The sequence below is a fragment of the Polyergus mexicanus genome, unplaced genomic scaffold (genome assembly GCF_030449975.1).
Source record: "Polyergus mexicanus isolate NDT 795.1 unplaced genomic scaffold, iyPolMexi1.0 SCAF_23, whole genome shotgun sequence".
In the NCBI taxonomy this organism is placed as follows: Eukaryota; Metazoa; Arthropoda; class Insecta; order Hymenoptera; family Formicidae; genus Polyergus; species Polyergus mexicanus.
The window spans coordinates 4,616,847-4,642,585 of record NW_027223343.1 but is presented as its reverse complement, the minus strand read 5'-3'; the positions used below and the strand labels follow the sequence as shown (position 1 = coordinate 4,642,585).

Below are 25,739 nucleotides of genomic sequence, written 5' to 3'. Positions count from 1 at the left end.
TTTGACAAATATCGATACGCGATATCGATCTATCGAGTTGGCTATCAAGTACCCTCTCCTCCTTCTATTTAAGGAGATTTAGGTTTTCAAGCGCGATGTAAAAGAGATCTTTTACAAGATGGAGCGCGCGCGATACAACTTTGTAGATAACATTTTCGTAAGTCAAGAAGAATCCTCTTATTCTCGCTCCCGACAAGAGGGAACGATATTTCATCGGCAATTAAATCGCGCTGATAGCAGTGAGGGGAATTTGTTATCGCGAACGCGCGCGGTAAGTCGCAAAAAGTTTGCGACACTTACGTCTTAAGTGTAAAGCGGGTGCGCGCGCGCGCGCGCTGCCAGAAAGTTATTATTAGTTTCTCGCAGGGAAGCGTTACTCTCTCTCCTCCCCCATAGTACGAGCGTAAAATAGCGGGAAACAGTGTTATGTCGTTTGCAAAGTTGGCATCGCGCGTACACATAGCGCTTTCCCGAACGCGAGGACGGAGAAAATTATCAAGTTTCGATTCATCATTCGCCTCCCGTTTCGCTTTTTCTCGAGACATTCTGAATTTACTTACCGCGTGCCAAGCGTCTGTGGGGGCATTATCTCGAGGAATGCCTTCTTTTTTTCGGCGAGCTAATGCGTACGTACGTGTTTTTTTTTTCCTTTCTTAGCGGAACATTATCCCCCCCCTAGAGCGAGCGTTGTTTATTCTCTTCGTTCTCGATGCGCGATAAACGAATCTCTCGTAAAAGAGCGGGGATCCTGTTGTTTTCGTGCCGGTTGAAAATTGAAAAACTTGTGACATTTCGCGTTTTAGAGAATGACTTTCTCCGCCTATTTATCGGCGCACTTCTGCACGTAATTGTCTTATCGACGCACGCCCCCTGCCCCTCCACCACCCCTCCCCGTAAGGGTGGCTCACTTTCGCGACGCGAAAAGCGACGATATTTTCACGTAACCATCCAATTACGCAAATGTAACTTACACGTTCGAGCATGTTGCTCGTTCTCACTTTACGTAATTACTGTTTGGTGCGCGTCATCGAGATCCATGATCGAGACCCCTACGGATTCGACGCTTTCAAAACATTTCAATCTTTTTCCCGTTACCGCGTTAACTCGTTCTGTAACGATCTTAAAGCTGAGCTGCTCGAAACTGCTCGCTACGTATATATTATATGTGCGTGTGTGTGTGTATATATATTTGCTCCACTCTATTACATTTTGTATAATATTAGAGGAAAGCTGTACCAAGTACACGAGCATCGTAAACCGACACCCTCTATTCCTCAGCGATTAAGTGCCGCGCTTTATCAGAGCTGATATGAGTTTGGTTCGCTTATTTAGCTTACTCATTAACTCGTAGTCCGTGTATATTCGTGTTGTTCGTTTATATGCTAAATTGACTTATGTCGAGAGATTTTGAAATTCAAAAGCTTTCCTTTCCTATGAGTTTCTTTAGCGAAATATATAATAACGATCTACAAAGTGATACTAGCGAATACTATCTTTCGATAATACTGCATTTTATTCTACATGTTTGTACAATAGATTCCAAAGTTTGTTTTATTCTTGTTTTTATCTATTTTATCATGAATTTTATCATAGCTTTCAGCGAGTATGTACATTTTGTTAAAATGTTTTTGAAACAATTTTATCAAAACTGTAATACAATCTAATAAAACACGATCTTTAATAGAAAATAAAAATACATATAAATTTTTATATTACATTTTTAGCGCGGCTAAATTTTCTTAAAATTTGAAAGATTTCTTCCGAGAAAATGCGACTGAAATGCACAGGATACATATATGTCGCGAGTCTATAATGCAGCTGCGCGAGTAATTTAGGATACTGGGAGCAAAGAATCCCGTACCTAAGAGAAATATGCGGATGGATAAAGACATGTATATACATATGTAAATATTGTACATTGTGCGCGCTTCGTATTTTACGGTAAACCGAAGCGTGTTGCGTGAAGAGGTAGGTCGGGAGACTGGGATAGGGATCGGCCTTGGCGCGCGTAAGCTTCGGTGTCTCGTAAGGGTGGCGGCTCCCATTCGAGCCTCGAGCACTCTCATGATTCCGTTGTACTGGTTAGAGGCTCTCATTGCCACGCGCGTTTCTACCCTCCACCGCCACTGTTGTTGTACACCCGTATTAGGAGATAGATTTACATGAGTAAACACGTTGAGATCTAGGGTTGTATGTACAAATTGAGATCAGAGTTAAAGCCGGGAATATAGAGGAATGATTTGAATATATATATATATTAATTAAAGAATTGCACGCGATTATGTACGAGCACGAACATTGAGAACTCTTTAAAAAAACTTATAAGAATTTATCAAAAAATATGGCACGCATATTTTATATAAAATTCAAAGAATTTAATAAATTTAGAGCGCGCCCACTTTTTCATCATCCTTCTTCTCGTCACCTTATTTCTCTTTTATCGTAATACGTAATAGATATTATATCGTATAAGGCAACTACATTCAAATGCAGCTAAACCAAGCCCGCGTTATGTGTATCGATAAAAGAGAGAAAGCACGTTGAACTCTGAACGAAAGTTGGGTCATCGAAACCAAGCTACTTGTTAAACATATTTACGGCTCATATTTAGGATATAAAACGAAGATCTTATTTTCATGAAAAAGCTATAAAGTTCGTCGTAGTTTGTCCGTGCTTTCAACGCCGGTCGCCGTAACATAAGGGATGATGATTCCACGGGCGCAAAGTACTCGCAAAGTTTATATGTCGTTGCGTTACGTTAGAAGCTATGTGGTGTGTGGGACCGTCCCCGGGGAAAATCATATTTCTACACGTATTTGCCGACGCACGTTTTACGCTGAAGACATCAAAATAATCCCTTTAAACAACGACAGGCACCGTGTATCCTCCGGGGGTCGAGCGTTACACTTATTCTTTCAGACATCATAAAAGTATGTTACGTACAAAGTAAAATTTTATTTTACATCGTGGTATCCTGTTTCCTTCCGTTGGCCCCCCTCACATCTTCCAGATTACGTTTCAGTCGTTCGAGAGAAGTGTCCCGTGGGTGTGACAAAGTTTGTTTTTTTTTTTTTCCCACACAACCAGCATGTGAGAAAAAATTCTAATAAATTTATCACGAGTCTCGTTTATCGAGATGGAAGTCTTCATTCTTTCATGGTGAACCCAAGTAACTTTCGCTGTCACTTCTCCTTTCGATAAGTGACATCTCGATCCTGCTTTAACTCATCCCCACTTTATCTATCTCTCGCGAAGGAAGAGTGCACCATGGGACGCAATTATTGATGAAGAAGAGTGATAAATCGAGCACATGCCATACTTACTCGTAGCGCTGACAGCTGGTCCGATGACCGAGTACCTAGGGTTCCCCGTAACGGCCCCCGGGACCTTGTCCGGCTCTGAAACACATTATTGTAATTATCCTCGGAATATACAGTGCCGTTAATTACAACAGGGAGCTGCGTATGCGATGGACCGCGGCCAACCTACCTTAGTACAAAAGACCCACCCGCATGATTCATCACCCCGTAAATACCTAAAGGCTACTCGTGTGTTTCCTTTGGAAAATACCAGCACGTTGCGTCAAAATGTGTCAGAATAACGACTGAGTGCCGAAATTGATCAAATTTCTACACCACGTGTAGTTCATAATGAATGAAGGCGACGATAAATGATCTAATAGAATATCGAATTTAGGCGAAAAACTCGTTTATAATTTAATAGTCACAATCTCGTCTGTTTCTACATTGTATACCTGTTAATGACAATGTCGAAAGACATTAATGTAGCAACGGGTAAGTTCAATGGTCCGAATGTTTGGAAAGATATTGTTGAATGGTTCGATCGCGAGTATCGGGCAAGTACAACGAAAGTATCTGCAGAGAGTACAAGCTTTCTCACTCTCTTCGGGTATTACGATTCGTCGGAAAACTTGACAATCTTCCTTGCCGACTGTGAAAAGCTCCGGCAGCGATAACGGAAAGCTTGCCGAAAGCTCTGTTTCATGGCGCTTTCGTGCTTCAGCACAGCGACGCGTTATGTTGAGCTTTCGAACTGATTCCGCTCGAAACTACGGTATCTATCGAGTCCACGCTTCATTATAATTTAATATCATCAGCTAAATTTGATAATTATTTACTCTCCGATCTTACAATCAACTTCTTCCGATCGATCGTTCAAAAAAATTTTTAGCACAGAATTTAAATAAAAGATACATGTTTACAGAAAAAATTATTATGATCATGTCGTAATGATTTTGAATGATCGAAAGAGAGATTCTTATTAATAAAAAGCACAGAATTTGTGCACGTGCTGGTATTCCATAACGATAATTGCCGTGCGAATGAAGATGGACGATCAATGGATGAATGATTCGCGTGAGATGATACACGACGCGAAGTAACGGATAATTTAATGGCTCGTCTCGTGGCTCTTTCAAAGATTCATCGGGTAGCGGAAGCGTCTGGCTACGGTCTTACACATCGCGAAACGAGGCGATATCGAGGAAAGAGGATGGAAAGGGAAAGGGATGATCGAGGAACGGTTTAGGGGGAGGGGGGGGGATGATTTTTCGTAATGCCTGAGCGACCGTCGTTCGTTACTGACCGGGATGCGGCGTGTCGTCCAATGGTTGAAATTGGAACTTCGCCTTGAATCCCTGGCCCGGCCAGTCGGAATTAGCGACGAACTCGACGTAGATGTCTGGCCCCGTACTGAGTACCTCCACTTCCGCTCCTTGGTTGCAGAGCACGGCTATTGTGGGCGCCCCTGAGTCCGTTCCGTCGTGCACCCTGATTAAATCCGCCCTATTCAGGCAACTGTAACAGGATGCGCGCTCTTCGTTAGAAGACGACGACTTATCGGTACATTAACCTCAGACTAAACCGATCTCTCTGTCTCTTTCTCTTTCTCTGCGACAAACTACAATATTCACTTTTAATTCGATTGTCACTCTCGCGCTTTTAAGAAGCGAGAAATATTCGCTGATAAAATCTGCGTTAAATTAATCTCGCTATCTTGCTATTCTCTCATAACATCTCTAAGTCCGGGCTTACATTGTTAAAGTTCACCTCCATAAAGATTCAAATGAAAATAGGATGCGCGAATAAAGGAGAGGGTCTTTGAGGTACTCGGCAATGAAGATATTTCGCTTTGAAACCGTACCGCGGCTCGTCTAGATAATGCGCGCCTACAGGAAAAAGGGAACGAAAGGAAGGATGAAAGACAAGAGAGATGAGAGGTAGGAAGAAGCGAGACAGTTCGATGGGGCCGAAGGTGAAACTGTGAAGAGTGAGGTGAAGTGACAAAGGAGGAGGAGGAAGGGAAGAGAGAGAGAGAGAGAAAGAAAGAGAAAGAGAGGAAAACGAGGCCGAGGAGAAAATCTCGACGACCGCGGGCGATTCGTTTTATACGTACGTACGCGAACTGCCGTTCGCTCGATCGAATCGAAGAGGAGCATTACATCTTCTCAGTGTCCTCCCTCATTCCCATCCCCTTCCCCCTTCCGGCCTTACGAATCGCGCTCTATATATCCACGGGATTCGCCGATCCGATCGATTTAAAGAGCTTGATCAATGACGGCCGACGGGATAACCTTATTACTTGCACGGGTTAAGCAATTACGTTGGCAGAGAAAGATTATCGTTGGAAGAGCCGGAGATTAAAGAGCCGCTTTACCTCCTCCCCTGTCCCCGCGGTCCGTTTCGCCCCCTCGTCCGTCGACCTGCACGCGCGACTTCTGACCTCGCCCGCTTAACATGTGGCGTTCCTTGTCGATGTAGTACAGATACGATGTAGCATAGATAGATCGAGAGGTTTAGACCCGCGAAATTAAAGGTTCGCGCGAAAATTGCACGTGAAAGGTAAACAAATCCGTCTATCGAAGCTAATCTAGCGCTAATATGGCGCGCCCGCGCGGGGTGTGTATGCCATGTATACGGAATTCCTCAAGTGTCCGATGAGATTTACTCGGGCCCATCAGCGGCGAACTCCGTCGGTTTTCGCTTTAGTCAATTTTATCCGCGTCTATCGTGTCTCATAGTGGCCATTCCACGAATATCGTTGAGAGTAGCGTTTACCTCTGAAGAGATTTGAATTCAGGCGTGAAAGCACGCTCAAGTATTTCGAACGGGCTGAAAGAACCGCTATTCTCCTCTCTTCTTTTTCCCCTTTCTTCCTCCTCTCCTAAAGCTTCGCAAGTTGTCTCGCGTACGTATAGCGCGAAGAGATTATTCATACCCATTACCTGCCCATAGGAAGGGATTACCGATACTGTCGATACTATCGATAGTTCCCCGACTGATAACTTTATACGCGCGCGTGTGCTGTAAGCGCGCACTTTCTCGAATAAAGTGCGGGATTGTATCGAGTGCTGGATGGAAGAGTCTCTCTCTCTCTCTCTCTCCCTCTCAATATCCATCAGCACCATTCACGATAATATCCGAGTGCGTCTGACGGAGCGGCTTAACGTTGATATACGGAGGCATTTCTCAGCTCTTACCCGAGCTCTTACAGATTTTTACCAGCAGTCTTCGAAGGAAGTGCCATCGGCCGCGACATAAATTAACGCTATCGATCGTAGATTTGTCGACAGCACTTCCCGTATCGCCCCCTTTCGACTTGATTGATCTCTCTTTTTTTATCGCGCTGAATTTATACCACGATTATAAAAATGTGCTGTAAGGAGAAAATAGAATTCGGTTGGAGCTATTTTTTGCGAATGTAAAGTAGAATAGAATTCTCGAATTTTTTCTACTTAATATTGCATTAAATATTGCGCGATTCCTCCTTTAAATTGTAAAGTAATTATCGGCGTGTCTATAATCTATAAACTTATTTAAACAAAAGGAACGTTATTATAATGTATAATGATTGATATTTTATGTAAGTGTGTTGAGTTAACAAATGCGCGAGATAACGTTTGATCAGGGATTCGAGTATTCTCTCTTGGTTTGATATTACGACGAAGACATTCATCATTTCTGCTATAAATACGTCAGCATCGAGCTAATAATCCATTTATCCCATTACACGAATATCGACGGTTCCATCGACGAAAGATACGTCCGATTAATTTGCACGTAATATCGCGGAGCTTGTCAGAAATATTATCTGCGGAAGAATCGATATCATTCCCGATAAGAAGATTATTGCTTTTATCGCGGATAAACAAGAACTCGATGTGCGGAAAATAAGCATCTGGATATAGATAAATCATGTAGAGGGAGCCGCGAAATAATATTTGATCATAAATTTTCTCGCAGCTAGTAGTGGTCGGGTTTTTGCCATATAATCGGCCAATTGCTCACGAATCTATGTCGTAGAGTCGTATTCCGATAGGACGCGCGAAACAGAATATAGAGTAAAGTTTAAACGAGATTCGGTATATCCGTCATTTTATTCGCAGCATAAAACCATCGTCGTGAAATGAAGCTACTACTTTAAACATTGACATGTGTTTGCATATTATATATGTATATGTATTAATAAAGTATTAAAAAAAGGATCTTAATTTCAATCTCTGACGAGAGTAGAAATCGATTATAGTAACGGTGGTGGGTGACAGTAAATGTAGTAAAAACAACGACGTTAAATTTTTCAAATATTTTATCGCGAGCGTACGCAAAAACTTATTACTTTCACAATGATATTTCCTTTTCATTCTCAGGCATGTTCAGCTACTATACTGAGACTTGCGTAATAGCGTAATGCGATTTGAAAATTGCTTATTATTCGTATCTCGTCTCGCGCCACGAAAATTACATTTGCTTTTGCATTATTCTTAGCTAGATCCGACCGTATACAATTTTCTCAAATTTCACGCAAACTGCTTCTTCTCACACATGTTCACAAAGTAGCATATTATATTTGCAAATGTTATTCGAAGTATAATTTACAATCTCGTATGATTAACGATAGGTGATAATTTCGATCAGTCTAAGATCTCTCGTGCTCGATTTGACGTTGATTTCACACGCGTCATTTTTCTTCAGCACTTTTCATTTATCTGAGATCTCACCGGCTTTGATCTCGGCGTTCAAAGCTAAAGGATCACTGACGGAATGAAATTAAGGGAGCTCGATACTGAATTAGGACGGAGTTCGAGGATTTATCAAGGATTAACTCCTGCACGCTGCAACTGCAAGTCCCCAAGCGCCTCTCGCCTTTTCCCAAGTCGACCTCGCCATCACCATTCTCAGTTCTAAGTCTTCGCGCGAAGAGGAACTTTATGTGGGTTAAGTACAATCATGGTCCGCGTTCTGTTCAAAGGAGTTAGAGGTCAGATGTAGCCAGCGTACACACGCGCTACGTAGAATTAAAAAAAAAAAAAAGAAGAAGAAATAAAAAAATAATTAAAAACTATACTATCATTATAAAGTTAATTACGACGAATATATAAAATTCGTATGTAAATCTTTAAATCCTTAACAAAGATTGACATGGAACGCAAGCTCGGGTGAATTCGTCATAAATATATCCCCGGTAAGATATTCGTTGCGCTCGCTAGACTGAATATGAAGTTTACCGCGCTACAAATAAGAAATACGAGAAAAAGTGAGAAAGGGAGAGACAGAGAGAGACAGAGATCTTGACGTGAGATATGTCTCGAGCAAAATATATGTAGGACTTGTCCGAAAAAATATTCCGCCTTTCTCGGTTCATGCGCGGTCCAATCATGTCGCGGTCTCGATGGCGCGCTAACCGTGGGAAATTGAAGGGACAGGACAATCTATGGTAGCCAGGTTGAAGAGAATCGCGAGCGCCCAGTATTAGCCTGGTAGATTTATGTCAGTAATATCAGAAGCATTAGCCGTTTGACGTATCGGCGATCGTAAAATTTCGCGTCGCTCGCAGAGGGCCGAGAAGAGCTATCTCCCATTCACGTGAATTGATAATACATCAGATTCTGCGTCCTGTCCGATCGTCGGCGGTGATTTGCATATTACACAGAATATTCGAAATACCCCTAAGTACTCCCTCGCGATCGTAAAGATTCTCTCCAACTCACGAACGCTCCTCGCGCGCCGGGGAGCGCGTAACGAGATATATCTAACGACCGGCGATTATTCTCGGCACGCACGTGGAGCGCTCGTGAAACGTAGTAGGAAGTTCAATATGTACGATGGCGTTCGAATTACAGCGAACTCTTGTCCGCGGATTCATCGTACGTTTGTTTGTTCATTGTGGTCGCTTGATATCTTGAAAAAAAAAATATATATATATATTGCGCAAAACAAACCTATTACCAAATATATTATTGTTTGATTAAAAATTTAGATTAATATCTTTGTGAATGTACATTCCATTTTTGTCTGTAAGAAACGTATCAATTTTTTTTTTTTTTATATAAGATAGTCTAGAGAAATATTATAATTTGTGAAAGGTCTTGGCACTTTTATAATTTAACGACATTGTAAAGAAGCTAGAACTTTAAAAATGCTAATAATTATACGGGTTGCAATATTGCGAAAAATATTTATGATGAAAATATTTATTATGAAAATTAAATGATAATTTTTGTGCATGTAAAAGAACTGGATTTTTCATGCAAAAATGATGTTTGAATAGCTATTTTTATTCATGTAAAATACTTTTATTTCACATTTCAAATGTTATATTTTCAAAAAATTCCATATTTTTTCAGCACTGATATCTAAATTTTTCCCATAAAGTTTAAATGTCTCTTGATATAAAAAAAAAGTAGTATTTACTTTCATGAATTTCAAGCGTATTCATTTTGAAGTGTTTATTTTTTATATCACCTTTTCTGTGCACGTAAAATTAAGATCAAAGTTGTTTTTTAGGATATTAGAAAATTATGTTTGAAATATTGAAATATTAATCCATTAATATAAAAAAGAAATATTTTTATATTAGCATGATTTTAAATTATCTTACATATATTTTCTAGAAACTTTTAGTCAATAATATAAAACTTATCCTCCCACGAAGTCATCTTTAGAACGGACAAACGCAAATAAAATGATGGTACTAAAAACAAGTTATTGAGAGAGAAAAAAGGTTCTTTACGTCTTACATCTATCTCAAACGTTAGACAAATCAGTATTTTTCAATTTGCATAATCGAGAGCCATGACGCGTAACGACGCGCAAGGCGACCCTCGCTTATCGTTGTCGCTCCGACCATTCTTTCTGTATCCAATACACGGCTGACATTATCTACGTTCCACTCTCGAAGACTACACTTTTTAGGAAAGACACGTTGTAAATGTCTTAAAGAACGAAGGGACAATGGAAGGTAGGTTTTTGGTAAGGTTTCTCGAGCGATTGCGCGCGAGTTGGGATTACTACATCAACATTCCTCGCTTGTCCCGTGGCCATCCCTTTGCTCCTCGGCAAACAAACCAGTCTTCGTTTGATTAATTTAACGGTTCGTTTGGCTTTACGCTTTTCCCCCCCGAGAGCGCCGACGAGTCTCTATCTCGCGCCACCCCCGGCATCGAATGTTTTATCATAGCCGGCCGGGGCGATCGACGCCGATTATCTATTCGTGTCGTCGTCTCTCCCGGCCAATAAAATCCTCAGATAGCACGGAGTAACTTTTACGATCGTTGACAACTTTATTCTGAAATTAATCCGGAACGGGGAATGGATTTGATCTCCCGCGACAGATCAGATAGCGTCCCATGTTTTCGCCGGTTAATTATAGGCGTCAATTACGCGGGATTTAGATTTAAGGAGTGTAAACGTAGAAAATTAAGACCTGCCGGGAAAGAGGGGAGGGAACAAAGACGACTTTATCGCGCGCATAAATCTCCATTGCGTGCTTAATCCATCTGCCGGTCTTTATTGCCGACTGACTGAGCCGTATAATTGTTTGAGCGAACGTCTGCGATTGTGTATCGGATGAGAAAGTTTTAAATAGAAAAAGTTTCGCGCTCTCGATTCTGACGCTCGTTAGATCTTAAACGTTAATAACGTCGAATAATGACGTCGTAATTCACGATTAGCGTAACGTAACGCCCGCGCGCGAAAGACTTAAAAATTTCCCACGAACTCAGTGAAAACAGTGCGTGCAAAAGCTTCACCGAGAAAAGCGCCTCGTGATTCGAAATCGTTCAGAGTGAAACAGAGATGGTCTTCTCGCTACTGTAAATAAATAATAGAAGGGCATTTCTGCTTCTACAACCTATACACACGAGCACTCTCTTTTTTCAAATTTTATTCCCATAATTTCCCCGTGACTTGTGCATATTAAGGGACGGATGAAAATTATATGAAATACTTGAAAATATATATTACAACATTAAAATTATTTAAAATTTTAAAGAAAATGTAGATAATTTCCTAGACATTTGGAGCTGTATAAAAAAATTAATAAGTATTTAAAAAAAAAGTTGAAGATATTAGAATAGTGTGAAAAACTTTTGAGATGATTCTCTTGCAAAATCACGTTTTCCGATATCTACTTTTTTCTTGGAAACCACTGATCTGATTGTTATCATTTTTTACAATCTGTTCAGAGAAATAAATAAATTATAATTCAGTTCAATTTAAAGAGTTTGTAGCTTTATCAAAAATTACAACTAAAGTCGAGAGGGTTGATTTTATTCAAACTAATTATTATAAAAAAATCATTGATCGAAATATAGCCAGTTATTTCAAGATAAAAAAATGTCTGCAATATCGAAAAATGTGAATATTAAGCAAACACTCGAGAAATATCATTTAATCGTCGAATGAAAATTAAATCGTTAATATCGAAGAACCGGCAGCATCCGAACGTGTCACCGTGTCCGCTCGTTCGATTTTATCACAGGGACATCCGTCCCTCGAGGTTTTGGGGTCGCGAACTGTTTTCAACGCACCGCATGCCGGGAGAGGGATGGGGAGGCAGGGGCGACAGTTTCAAAGTTTTAAATCGACAGATCGCGCCGATGCCGTTCTATCAGCCGACGGGGGTTAATGGCGCATCTTTTACATAGACCAGCCTCCCTTTTTCCCCTTCTCTCGGTCATATACTTGGTGAATTCGCGACTTTGATCCCTTCGGCTAAATCTCTCTTCCTCTTACCGCCATCTCATCCCCGCTTTTTCTTCTCTTTCGCAACTTGTAGAACTCAATTTCTATCCTGAATATGCGAGGGACGTACGGGAAACTTTTTCTCGCGGACGCGCCGAACGTTGCTCTCTCGCGAATCTATCAACTTTGGGGAAAAACGCGCCGGAAGGAGAAATTTGTAAACCGTTTATGATGGAACAAAGCTTTTCGAAACGTAAAGTCCAGACGACCGATATAATCTCTAATTCATCGATTTATTCTTCAGTATCATTTGTCGTTTCTACTTTCCGTTTAACGATACGTATCTCGCCCCATTTTTGTCGCCGACGAGCTTGAGAAATAAAAATATGGCCAATACTCGCCTTAGGTCTCCTTTTTGCAGCGAGATCTCCTCGAAAACCAAACGAATTCTCTCCTTCAATCTGAAACAGAATCAATCGAGTTATTCTACATTATAACGTCACTTATTACTGTGCGTCGAGGCTATTTTGAACGCGCGATATTAAAGCCTGTATTTTTATGAATGCGGAAATATTATTACACATTTTTCGTCCGCGCGGCGGTTTATTCTATTCCCGGCGGTACTAATGAAACAAGATGGGCGGGTGTTGTAATTAATTTCATTATAAGCGCACCTAGCGTATGAATTTGTTAAAACGACGGCAGTGTGTGGTAGTGGCGGCTGCGAACGGCGTGGCGAGACCACAAATCTCTCTTTGCGCAAAAAGATTCATCGTCAAACGACAGAGAGAGAGAGAGAGAGAGAGAAAGAATATACCTTTGTAAAAGAGTACGTTAAAAAAACTTACGTCGTAAGAAAACACTGAATCGAAATATTGCGTGAAATTGTATTATATTTCCTTCTATCCTCCTTCCGTTTTCTCGTATCCGGCAACGACTGTCGAGATAGCTCGCTCGCAGCGATCGCTACATGACAAAGGCGAGACCATCGTCAGAGCAATATAGCGCGTTAATATAGAGCGAGTGTCATGAATACCTGGAGAGCGAATAGACTGCACGTGCGATATACATATATACATCCGTCGGCTTTATAGCGGCTGTCATAGCGGAGCCGGCCGTTGTGTTGACATAACTGTTAGACATATAGAGGAAGCGAAAAGGGAGAAGGGGAAATGGTAACGGGGGAGGCGGAGGGGTGGGAGGTTGCGCTACTTTGACACAATTACGGCAATTAAACAACGATCCATAATACTACGGAAATCACATCCGCGTGTATTGGCCGCGATTAAATTCATCACGATTGAGCGACGTTCTGACTCGACACCGTTAACCATTTCCTTTGATCGCCGTACACACGGATCAGACATCCACCGTAACCGATGAACTGTATCACGCGATACGTTGATATGAGTTATGACATTTACGGATGGATCTTCTATAACGCAAAATTAGAAATCATGCTAGATAAATAGAATTCTATTAAATAAATTAAATAGAAAGTGGAACAGAATAATTTTCCTCCGGGATAAACCATTTCGAAAAAGAATCATTTTTCAAAAAATTTAAAGCACCTTTGCAAGAAATCCACAAACGTGGCTAAAATATTTGCGAATAGTATTTTCATTATCACCTCACTGCTTAATTATTTAACTACAGTTTTCAAAATTGAATAGTTTTTGTCGATATTTTGTTAACATTGATTTTGTTCTACAAGTAAAAAGTAATGAAGTTTATATGAAGATAAAATTTTTCTTTTAAATGTAATATATACTTCGGCAAACAAATATCACCGCCTGACATTTTCTCGCTCGCCATTGGATCGCGTTTTCGCGGATAAATCGCGACGAGAGTCCAGCGAGTAATCTCAGCGCGTTTCACAGAACCGGCTGGAAAATAGTGGCGCTTCCTGCGAGGGATCATGCCAAGAACTTGCCACTTTTTCCTCCCCAGCTCCGCAGTACGCAGCTTTTATGGCATTGTACCGTAAACCAGCTCGCGACAAAACTTTCGGCAGCCGCGAGTAACAACAAGAAGCCGAGATGAGGAACGGCGAAAGTTGGACCGGCCGGGAAGCCGGAAAATTTTCGATGACGGTAGCAACGCGTCTGTACGAAAATTCAACGTTGATCAGTGATTCGAGACTAGCGAGAGAGACCAGAGAGAGGAGATTTAACGGTTCGAAACGCGAAATTTTTTTTTTTGTCCCTCGCGGAAGTTGCACGAGAGAGAGAGAGAGACAGAGAGAAACGCAATGTTGAGCCTGAGATGATCAAACATATTCTCCAATACGCTAGATTGGACGTTAATTAACTGCGAGCAGGATTACGAACTGTCGTCTCGTTAAATTCGCTAAGACAGTAGTAGATATATATGGCGACAGCGGAGATTAGCCACAGAGATGCATTATATATGGATTAGGCTCTCCCTTGCCTTCCTCCTCCTTAACCCCCCCTCCCTCTCTCTCTCTCTCTCTCTCTCTCTCTTTCTCTTCCTCTCCCTATAGAATACAGTACGCGCAAGTTCACGACTAGGTCGGTTTACAGTTACCTTGCCCGGAAGAGGTAAGAGCACCGGATGTTCTTTGGGTAGGAGGACGGGTAGCGCGGTGAATAGAATCGTCCGTAATGGGACGTCGATTGCGAATTGACGAACTCGTAATCGCACATCGTACCGGGTACCAGTAGGCCGTTCGTCTCGAATAAACCTAAAACAGACAAAGAAGATACACGTTATCACACATCTCTTGCTTCACGAGATGATCTTCTACGCGGATACGTCGTAAAAGATTCTTCAAACATGGAAAAATGTGTTCGATGTGAATTGAGGGATGCGTTTAAATTTCTTTTGGCCTAAAACGAGCGAAATGTGATACCAAAATAAATAAATTATTATTTCTTTATTAAATTTTGACGATAAATAATCCTATTTTATATACGAGAGAGATTTTCACAATCTTTCAATTAGTTATAATTTCTCAGTAAAAAATTTTTATCCTCTCGATTCCAGCAAACTCTTCCTTTTCGATATCGTTACAAACAATCTCTCTTTCGCCATTTTGAAAAACCTACGGATAGATATCGGGACACGCAGAGGGAATCCTATTTGAGAGTTGCTTCTCGCGGATATAGGAATCGAAATGAAATAAAATTAACGCTTCCTGGCGTGTCCTTAGACTATGTAAATATATATATATATATATATATATATATATATATATATATATATATATCCTATACAGAACCCGTTACGTATTGATTAACTAGTCGCACGTTTCACACTCTTTGTTTAAAGGCGTCGCCACGGTAGAATGATTCCGCTCGTATCGTCTCTCATTTACAATTAATGGAAGCGTATAACGGCGCGGATGCACATACACCGATCGGAAAGTTAATCTTAATTTCTTTCAATTAATTAGTTTCTGCAGAAAATGGCCGCGCGAGATAAAACGGGGCGATGCGTACGGTGCGAACAGTGTATAGGGGATATAATGGCGATCCCTATTTACGTACGGAATTTTATACAGGATGTCGAATACGGGGATTAGCGACTCGATAAACGATAACGATAGGAGGATTCAGTGCCGGCCGATTTTGTTGAAAGCACGACCGGAATTGCGTATAAAGGACTCTCTTGTGCCGTTTTTAAATTTTCTACGGGATATGTACGGGCAATTACATCGCTGGTTCGCGCGATTCCCAGAATGCCCGGGATCGTTCTTTTGTACTTGAAACAAAGGCAAGAGGAAAAAGCGGCAGTTTCCGGAAGATCCAAAAAAAAAAAAAAAAAGAACGGACAGGGGAGTTAGAGGAGGGTGCCGGCTGCCTCTGTCTCTCTCTTTCTCTTTCATTGATGAAGAGATTGCACGAGAGAAATGTTGAGTTTCAGGACGAATTAATCGTTAACACGCCCATTGGCAAAGTCCCATTATAAGTAAAGCGAATAGTAGTTGCGGAGAGAGAGAGAGAGAGAGAGAGAGAGATCGGGTGCATTGTACTCGATTAATTATCTTGATAAACGGAGTTTCTATTAGGCCTTATAATATTTTAAGAACGTAATCAGATTACGAAATAATGATTTATCTACTTCTCGAATATAGTATTGATATAGTCTTGATCTTGTCTTGAATTTCAAGACAAGATCAAGACAAGATTTTAAATTAATTATCAAGACAATACCAAAATAAATTATCAAGATTCTTGAGCTTATCGAGAAGTCTTGATTTTTAAGAAAAGTTATCTAATTGTCCCCGATCTGTGAACGGAGATTTTAATTAATATGGAAATAGGCGAGAAAGAAAACAAATTTTATTTATTGTTAGTAAATAAAAACATTTATAAATTTAAAAACTTTAAAAAATTTAAATTTAAAGAGTCTGCGCATCATTATCATTACACGCTTTAATGTGACATAAAAATAGCGCAAATTAATTACTTTATATTACTTAATTTATAAAGTTTAATTTCAATACTTACGATTAAAAATATATCTATCGCTTTTTATTTTTCTGACAATATTTTATTTTTCAATGCTTTTAATCCAAATAAATCTTCATATGCTTTTTTATGATCTTTCTCCAAATGTTTCTTTAATCCAGTAGTGTTACTATTTTTCATTTTTATTTCTTTAGTCACATTTTCTTTTTGACATAATAAACATACGCCGATTTTTTCATTGTTTCTTGTTTCATACTTAAAATAAGTTTTCTATGTGCATTGTTTAACTGCACTTACTTCCGAACTTTCATTATCACTTTCGGAAATGTTTGCATGTTCAGCGGAAGAACTTGGTTTAATTTTTAGACTGCGTCTGCACAATCGAGATGTAAGCATACGCGGTAAAGAAGAAACGAAAATCGCTTCGGATAACAGAAGAAATCGGATATACTTACTATTTTCTGTTTTTTATCAAGCTGACAAATAATTTAGTGTTAAATAAAGACTGTTAATAAAAATCAAGGCAAGACAAGACAAGATTAAAATTTTCAAGACCAATACAATATTTTTGCGAATATTATCTTGTCTTGGGTCTCGTGCAACCCTAATAACAACCGTGAAGCTTTGAATGTAGCACATGCTCTTTTTCTACAGCTTCTTAATTTTATAATAGTAAAACGATTATATAAAGTGCAGAAGTTACAAAGGTACTTCTTAAAAAAAAATCACAAAAAATTCTATACAAATGGAATTAATTTTTATTTTTATTAAATCCAAAAAATACTTCATATAAAAACAATATTAGGAAAGAAATTATAAAAGTCTAGAGAATTGTAAAATTTTTATTTAAAAAAACAGATATCTGTCTATTTATTTAAATAGACAAATTTCCCTTTTATCCTTCAAGTTTCAAGTTCTAAATCGCAGAGAATATTATTTCTGCTCTCCTCGTGCGCTTCGAACTTTAATACGAGGAGACGTGTGTCGAGAGGCATCTGGAAAGGGTGAGAGAAAAAACTGAACCGCACCGAATGATGCATACTCCACTCGATATTCGATTCATATCGCGCTGATGCTGATAGCCCCGAAACGTCAGTCCTCTCAAAACAATGATAAATCTGAAAAAAGAAAAGTGAAGCGGCGAACTTTGCTTCTCTCGCGGGTGAAAAGATGGTGGCGCTTTGTCTCTTTATTTTCCTCTCTTCGTAAATTGGAACTTTTCATTAATTTCGCTCAGTCCCTTAAATACTCTTTTTCCGTCTGCGCGTTTTCGTCTTCTATCCGTTCTCCTCTGAGTCTTGACGAACTATTCGAAGTTTAATGTCGGTGCGGATAAGGCTGTGAGGCCGACTTCACACACACACATACATTCATGCATACAGTGAACCTATTTTTCGCGGGAGGGGAGGAGGGAAACTGACATTCATAGAACCGAAGTATATCACGTTGAAAAAAAAAAATGCACATCTTACATAAATAGAAGATACTATTCCGATATGTTTCTTTCAAGAAATCTTTCATCGATATTCATCGCATTCGCGTTATCTGACGCGTAACGTTAATCTGTTGAAGAAAGAATAAGATACTTGTCATACCGCGCGCGGTTGAAATTAACGATGTGATTTCCCGATGCACTGTATGCTTAATGCTCGCTGTAAATCACCCGACACACTGATTTATTTCAAATTTTTGCGTTATCGGGAAAAGAGCCGCGTATACGTTTGAATTATGAAATAGCTCCATTGGGAATCCAGTTCCAATTACGAGTCTAGTGGCGAATCAAAACTCTCTCTCCTTCTCTCTCTCTCTCTCTCTCTCTCTCTCGTATGTCATATTGATCTCGAAATTACGATCGCAAATTTTCAAAATATTTTCATGTTTAATTTTTTAATGTTTCTCTTTTCTATCGTTGCATTTTTCGTTATTATGCAGACTCACGTTCTTTATTGCATCAGGGGATACTGATATCGGCTTCGTTCAAATGGACAAAGTTACAATATTATTCTGTTCCTGTACTTTTCGCATCACACGACTGAGGACATCGCGTTTTATAAACAATCGCGTATCATTCATATCGGCACGCTTTCGTTTAATAAATGAAATTTGCGAAAAAACGGCGAATTTAATATCTTTATAAGAATGACGTGCCGATATATAACGGTACGATGATCAATTTGCAATTTCCATACAGCGCGCTTTTATATCCCGCGTATGCACATATCGAGCTTCCGTAGATGAGACGACGTGTATCCCGACAGATCTTATCTGAATATTTTACAGAGCGGAGGTGACGGGCGTAGCCCAGTGTCGATGCATAAAATTCCGCATCACATTCTCGGACATTCGCATATACAGGGAACGGAAGACGTAGATGGAAATAAAGAGAAGAAAGAGGAACGTATTCCCAGTGACATTGTTACGTCTCGGCGCATCGTTTGAGAGTTAAAAAACTTCTCTTTTTTGAATCGCTGGGGCTTGAAGAAAGAAAGGTTTCTGAGTCGGAAATTTAAAAAAAATTATGAAGCTTTGAAAATACACAGTAAATGTTACGATAAATTATTTTTTATTCGCTCCCTAAAATTTATTGTAAAAAAAATAAAATATTTCCCGAAACTGAGCTATATATTTTTCCTGTTTATTATTTTCAAACGCGCGCGAAGGAAGATATAAATAAATTTTATATAGAAAGATTATATACTCTTAGTTTATAATATAATTGCCAATTGTTCAAATAATTATAAATTGCTTAAAGTATTAATATGTAGCTATATTAAAATTATTAAGACAAAGAGAGCGGGAGAGAGAGAGAGAGAGAATCTTGTTAAAAGAATTTTTATTTATAAAATTCTTTTATATCTCTTTTTATTTTTTGCAAATAATAAAATAAAAATTGTATCGATCAATTTTAGGGATTTATTTTAATCTCTAATTCAATAAATTCAGACAGTTAAAAACCAATGTGTGTGTGTGTGTGTGTATAATATTTATAAAGATTCTTTACATATTCTCGTAGTTTCATACTAATATTTTTAATTTCCGGGTTATATATTATATAGGGATCTTGTGTGCGAGAGTCGTATTCCGGCAGAGATTTCCAATTTCGATCGACAGATTGCATCGCTCGCTACGATCAACATCCTGCATAATCATGGTTATTTCAACAATGCAATCTCGACAATACGTGTATTTACTCATATAAATTACGTAATCATTCAGTTAATCATATAAATTACGTAATTGCATCACATTTAATATTTCAACAGAGAATTATACATAGCAAAGCTTTTAACAATCCCGTAGTTTAATCTGCGACAGAAGTTGTATGAAGTTAGGGCTTATGGATTCAAGCTTGCCACTTTAAAAGGCTTAGGTTCATGAATGAGGAAGCATAGAGAGAGAGAGAGATAGAGAGAGAGACAGACAGACAGACAGGCAGAAAAAAAAAGAGAAAAAAAAGAGAGAAAGAGAGAGGGGGGAGTGGGGGGGGGAAGACTTGATATATTCTATTGATGGCCGAGTGCAAAGAGAATCAATAACCTGCATTCATTTTCACTGCAGCGAATCTAAAACGATGTACATTGACGTCATTTACATTGACGTCTTACAGCCAGCTTGTTTTCGACGTAATTCTCTTTGATCTCGTCCTCGCGCACCGCATTCTTGATTTTTTTTATGGGTATGTGCGGGATCTTCCGCAAATCTGGAATCCTTGCATGAACGAGCACATAAAGTACACGCGAGTCAAGACAAGAAAACCACATATATTGCACATAGACAGACGCAGAAGGAGAGGATGTAGGATTTTCTACGGAGAAAAGCTACGGAATATGTTATTCGCGGAATGGGATCGATTCGACGTTCATGCGAGACTAAACGTTCTTTGCGCGTTTGTTTCTCGCACCGCGCTTCTATTATAAGCTTTCTAAATACTTTGCTAGGCGCTTAACGTGAATGGATAAGGAGTATGGCACACTCGAATACTCCCCTCGTTGAGTAATTTCATGCCGAACGACTCTTTCTACTTACGCAAAGTGCGCGACGAATGTTACCGCCGTTCATTGGGAGGAGAAATCTCGGTTCTTAAAGAAGTAATACAGATAATGGCGATATACAGGATGCTTCCTGGAGTTGTTGCGAGACTCGCGTATCTTGTGCAATACAAAACTACGAAAAAAAAGAGAGAAGGAAAAGGAAAGACGAAGAGTCGCCTCTTAAGTTTCTTTATTTTTTTCGGAAAACACAGGTAGAGAGACAACTGCTGTCGCTCATGGAACAAAGAGCGCTGTCAGATAAAAAGGTAAACAAGCGCATGGTTCGCGGAATAGTGCACAGCTTGAGATGCACTCTTGTAAACAACCCCGCCGCACCCCATCCCGGCAATAACGAGTTAAATTCAAGAGTACTTTGCCCCTATACTCCTTATAACTTTCTTAGTATACGAATGCAAACTTAGATATATTGACAATACTGGGATTCCTATTTTACTCCACTCATCTTGAATTATATCATGTATATTTAGATAAGTCGAAAATGAATGGTGCTCCTCAACTTAATATTTGAAGTTTAATTGCTAACATTTGTCGGAGTGAAATTTATCATTCTATGTTTTAGATGTAGTATGATAATTTAAAGACATTTCTCCATATGCTAACACAAAAATGATAATTATACCTTAACCCATTAATAGTTTTAATGTTTTACAAATTTTGACATACAAATATTTGTTCTTTTAATTTTTTTTTTTGTATCTATACCAGAACAATATAAACGCACTACACACGCGCCATTCATTTTGTATGTGTGTGTGTATATGTTGTATAATTACTTACATATTAACTCTAGTTTGCCGTTTTTTTTAAATAATAAAATAAAAATTACACACGTACTTAATATTTGAAATCTCAAATGTGTCGCTCAGTCATGATAGACTTTTATTGATATAAAATAATGCACAGCGCAGCGTCGAGATAACCAATCAGCATCGCGGGGAAATGAGGTAATAATATTTTCGAGTATCAATTTAACATGCTTTTTTAACAATGGATATCTCGATGAGAGCTACTGATGACATATTATTAGAATATTACACACAGTGTGTGTGTTATATAAAATATTATGAAATGCGCCATTTAATTTTTATAAATAATAATAGACAAAAATGATAAAAAAATCGCGATATCTCTTGCAATATTGGTTTGAACATAAAAATATTAAAAGTTTTTTTTCTATTTCGTGGGATACTACCTAGAACTAAATAAAAAACCGAAAATGCGAAAAAATCTATCTCTCCCAATATTTGGATATATTTTTATACGACATATATGAAAAATTGTGATTTCCAAAACGCGAAGATATATTCTATTATAATTATTATATTTTTTTATAATTTTAACCGTGTTCTTTCAAATTCAAAGGAGTTTTAATCATTAATATTGTTAATTAATTCTTTTACATTTATATAAAAGAGCCCGATTACCGGTATACTGTCAGGTTTTCACAAAATGTCATATGAAAAACAACGGATATTTCTTGCAATATAGGTTGGAGCGTAAAAATGTTAAGAGCTTCTTTTATATCTCGTGGGATACTACCCAGAACTCTAAATAAAAAGCCAAAATTGCGAAAAAATTTACCTCTAAAATATTTAAAATTGATTTAACATATATACTTGTATATAAAATTCAATATTTTATATATGTATATATATATATATATATAAAATATTGAATTTTATATACAAGTATATATCTTAAATCAATTTTAAATATTTTAGAGGTAAATTTTGACGGAACGCATATGGATGACGGAATATATTAATCTTTTATTAGATAAATGTTCTATAATTTAAAATACTTGTATAATTTAATCTTTTATCTTATATATCTTAAATAATACATAATTATATCGCAACGATAAATTTCGAGGCACGTATTTCGCGTGATATACATTTAACCAAGAGTCGAAATGACAGGAATCAAAATTGTAATTTATTGTTTTGTAATGATCTTTCTCTTCCTTTATAAAGAATATAATTATTTCTTTAAAAATATTTAAAATTTAATATTTTGTCCGATACTTTATCGTTTGACTTTTCGTCGATTTAAATATGATTCGGATCGAGAACGCGCAATAAAATAGTCGAATTGCATCCGTCCGAGTAATTTACGATAAGCTCCGTAATATTATTAATCGTTTATTATATATAAGTAAATAATTTAAAATACTTGTACGATTTAATATTCCGCGATATACGTCATAGTACGCAAAATATTCGGCTGCCAATTATCAATAACATGGTTTTCGGCCTTGGCGGCGTAAACATTAGCACGATATTATTAACGTATTATGTTCTATCAGTCGCACGGCGACACTCGAACAGTAAGGTAGTAGAGCGCGAAACATTATCAAATTCCTTTTCTAAACGAAATCGCAACAAGTATCGGAAAATAATTTAATACGATAAATAAAATTAATTATCTTTTATCTTATATATCTTAAATAATTATATCGCAACGATAAATTTCGAGGCGCGTATTTCGCGTGATATACATTTAACCAAGAGTCCAAGTGACAGGAATCAAAATTGTTTCGTCGTGATTTTTTTCTTCCTTTATAAGCAATAATTAATCTCTTTAAAAATATTTAAAATTTAATATTTTATCCGATACTTTATCGTTTGACTTTTCGTCGATTTAAATATGATTCGGATCGAGAACGCGCAATAAAATAGTCGAATTGCATCCGTCCGAGTAATTTACGATAAGCTCCGTAATATTAATAATCGTTTATTAAGTAAATAATTTAAAATACTTGTTCGATTTAATATTCCGCGATATACGTCACAGTACGCAAAATATTCGGCTGCCAATTATCAATAACATGGTTTTCGGCCTTGGCGGCGTAAACATTAGCACGATATTATTAACGTATTATGTTCTATCAGTCGCACGGCGACACTCGAACAGTAAGGTAGTAGAGCGCGAAACATTATCAAATTCCTTTTCTAAACGAAATCGCAACAAGTATCGGAAAATAATTTAATACGATAAATAAAATTAATTATCTTTTATCTTATATATCTTAAATAATTATATCGCAACGATAAATTTCGAGGCGCGTATTTCGCGTGATATACATTTAACCAAGAGTCCAAGTGACAGGAATCAAAATTGTTTCGTCGTGATTTTTTTCTTCCTTTATAAGCAATAATTAATCTCTTTAAAAATATTTAAAATTTAATATTTTATCCGATACTTTATCGTTTGACTTTTCGTCGATTTAAATATGATTCGGATCGAGAACGCGCGATAAAATAGTCGAATTGCATCCGTCCGAGTAATTAACGATAAGCTCCGTAATATTATTAATCGTTTATTAAGTAAATAATTTAAAACACTTGTACGATTTAATATTCCGCGATATACGTCATAGTACGCAAAATATTCGGCTGCCAATTATCAATAACATTGTTTTCGGCCTTGGCGGCGTAAACATTAGCACGATATTATTAACGTATTATGTTCTATCAGTCGCACGGCGACACTCGAACAGTAAGGTAATAGAGCGCGAAACATTATCAAATTCCTTTTCTAAACGAAATCGCAACAAGTATCGGAAAATAATTTAATACGATAAATAAAATTAATTATCTTTTATCTTATATATTTTAAATAATACATAATTATATCGCAACGATAAATTTCGAGGCGCGTATTTCGCGTGATATACATTTAACCAAGAGTCGAAGTGACAGAAATGAAAATTGTAATTTATCGTTTTGTCGCGATCTTTTCTTCCTTTATAAGAAATAATTGTCTCTTTAAAAATATTTTAAATTTAATAATATTTTGTCCGATACTTTATCGTTTGACTTTTCGACGATTTAAATATGATTCGGATCGAGAACGCGCGATAAAATAGTCGAATTGCATCCGTCCGAGTAATTAACGATAAGCTCCGTAATATTATTAATCGTTTATTAAGTAAATAATTTAAAATACTTGTACGATTTAATATTCCGCGATATACGTCATAGTACGCAAAATATTCGGCTGCCAATTATCAATAACATTGTTTTCGGCCTTGGCGGCGTAAACATTAGCACGATATTATTAACGTATTATGTTCTATCAGTCGCACGGCGACACTCGAACAGTAAGGTAGTAGAGCGCGAGACATCGTCAATTCTTTTTCTAAACGAGATCGCAACAAGTATCGAAAAATAATTTAATGTGATTATTGTAATTAACAATTGATTAACTTTTAAAAATAAGAAATAAAACAAAATAATTCAATAATAGAGATAGTATTGTTGTAACGAGTGGCGCATGATTTTGGCGTCGTATAAAATCAAGCAAATCGTATTTTTCATATTTTCTCTCTTACGATATAATAAAGTGTATCTCGTGTGATTGTTTCGTGATCGGGAGTGCCGGTACAAAGAGATAACAATACTTGCAAGCCTTTTTAAAAGTGGATATCTTAATGAGAGCTACTCATAGCATATTAAATATTAACGGCAAATATTATAAAATCCATTTAATTTTTATAAATAATAATAAATAAAAATAATTAAAAAATCGCGATATCTCTTACGATATTGGTGAGAGCGTAAGAATATTAAGAGTTTCCTTTAGATCTCGTGGAATGCTACCCAGAACTCTAAATAAGAAGCCGAAATTACGACAAAAAATTTACCTTTAAAATATTTAAAATTAATTAAAAATATATACTTGTATAAAATTTTTCACGCGACGACACTGAAGCAGGAAAATAGTCGTGCGAGACACTCCGTTGAATTCTTTCTCTAAACGTGATCGCGCGATCAGTATCGGGAAATTATTTGCTATTAAAATATAATTAATAATTAATAAACTTTTATAAATAATATGTAATTACATATATATATATATATATATATATTACGACGATAAATCTCGAATTACATATTTTGTAATTTATTCATTTAAAGGAAACCAAATTAATATAACGATAATATCCGTGATACATTAATAAATAATTGATCTATAATTTAAAATATTTATATAATTTAATATTTCCTATATATTGTATATTTTATAGTACGTAAAATATTTTGGCAGCGAATTAGAACAATACCTAACATGGGCCTTGGTGACGTAAACATTGACGCGCGTCAACATTGTTTACGTATCACGATCTTGTTATCATTTATACAAAGGCACTTGAATAGAACTGTAGTGGGGCGAGACGCTCAAATTCCTTTCTTACGTGTTTATTATCATTCGCGCGGCGATACTCGAGCAGTAATGTAGCGGTGCGAGACTCCATAAAATTCCTTTCCTAA

General features: G+C 37.6%; 1 protein-coding gene across 2 annotated transcripts in view; it reads right to left on the bottom strand.

Moving 5' to 3' along the window:
• Sol1 overlaps positions 1-25,739 on the bottom strand; it is a 279,883-nt gene that overhangs the window by 135,840 nt on the left and 118,304 nt on the right. For both annotated transcript variants that reach the window (XM_070312774.1, XM_070312775.1), the window contains exons 5-8: positions 14,529-14,685; positions 12,383-12,442; positions 4,606-4,817; positions 3,324-3,398 (exon numbers count right to left, since the gene is read on the bottom strand). In XM_070312774.1, coding sequence (XP_070168875.1) covers positions 3,324-3,398; positions 4,606-4,817; positions 12,383-12,442; positions 14,529-14,685 — 504 coding nt within the window. The remainder of the gene's footprint in view (positions 1-3,323; positions 3,399-4,605; positions 4,818-12,382; positions 12,443-14,528; positions 14,686-25,739) is intronic.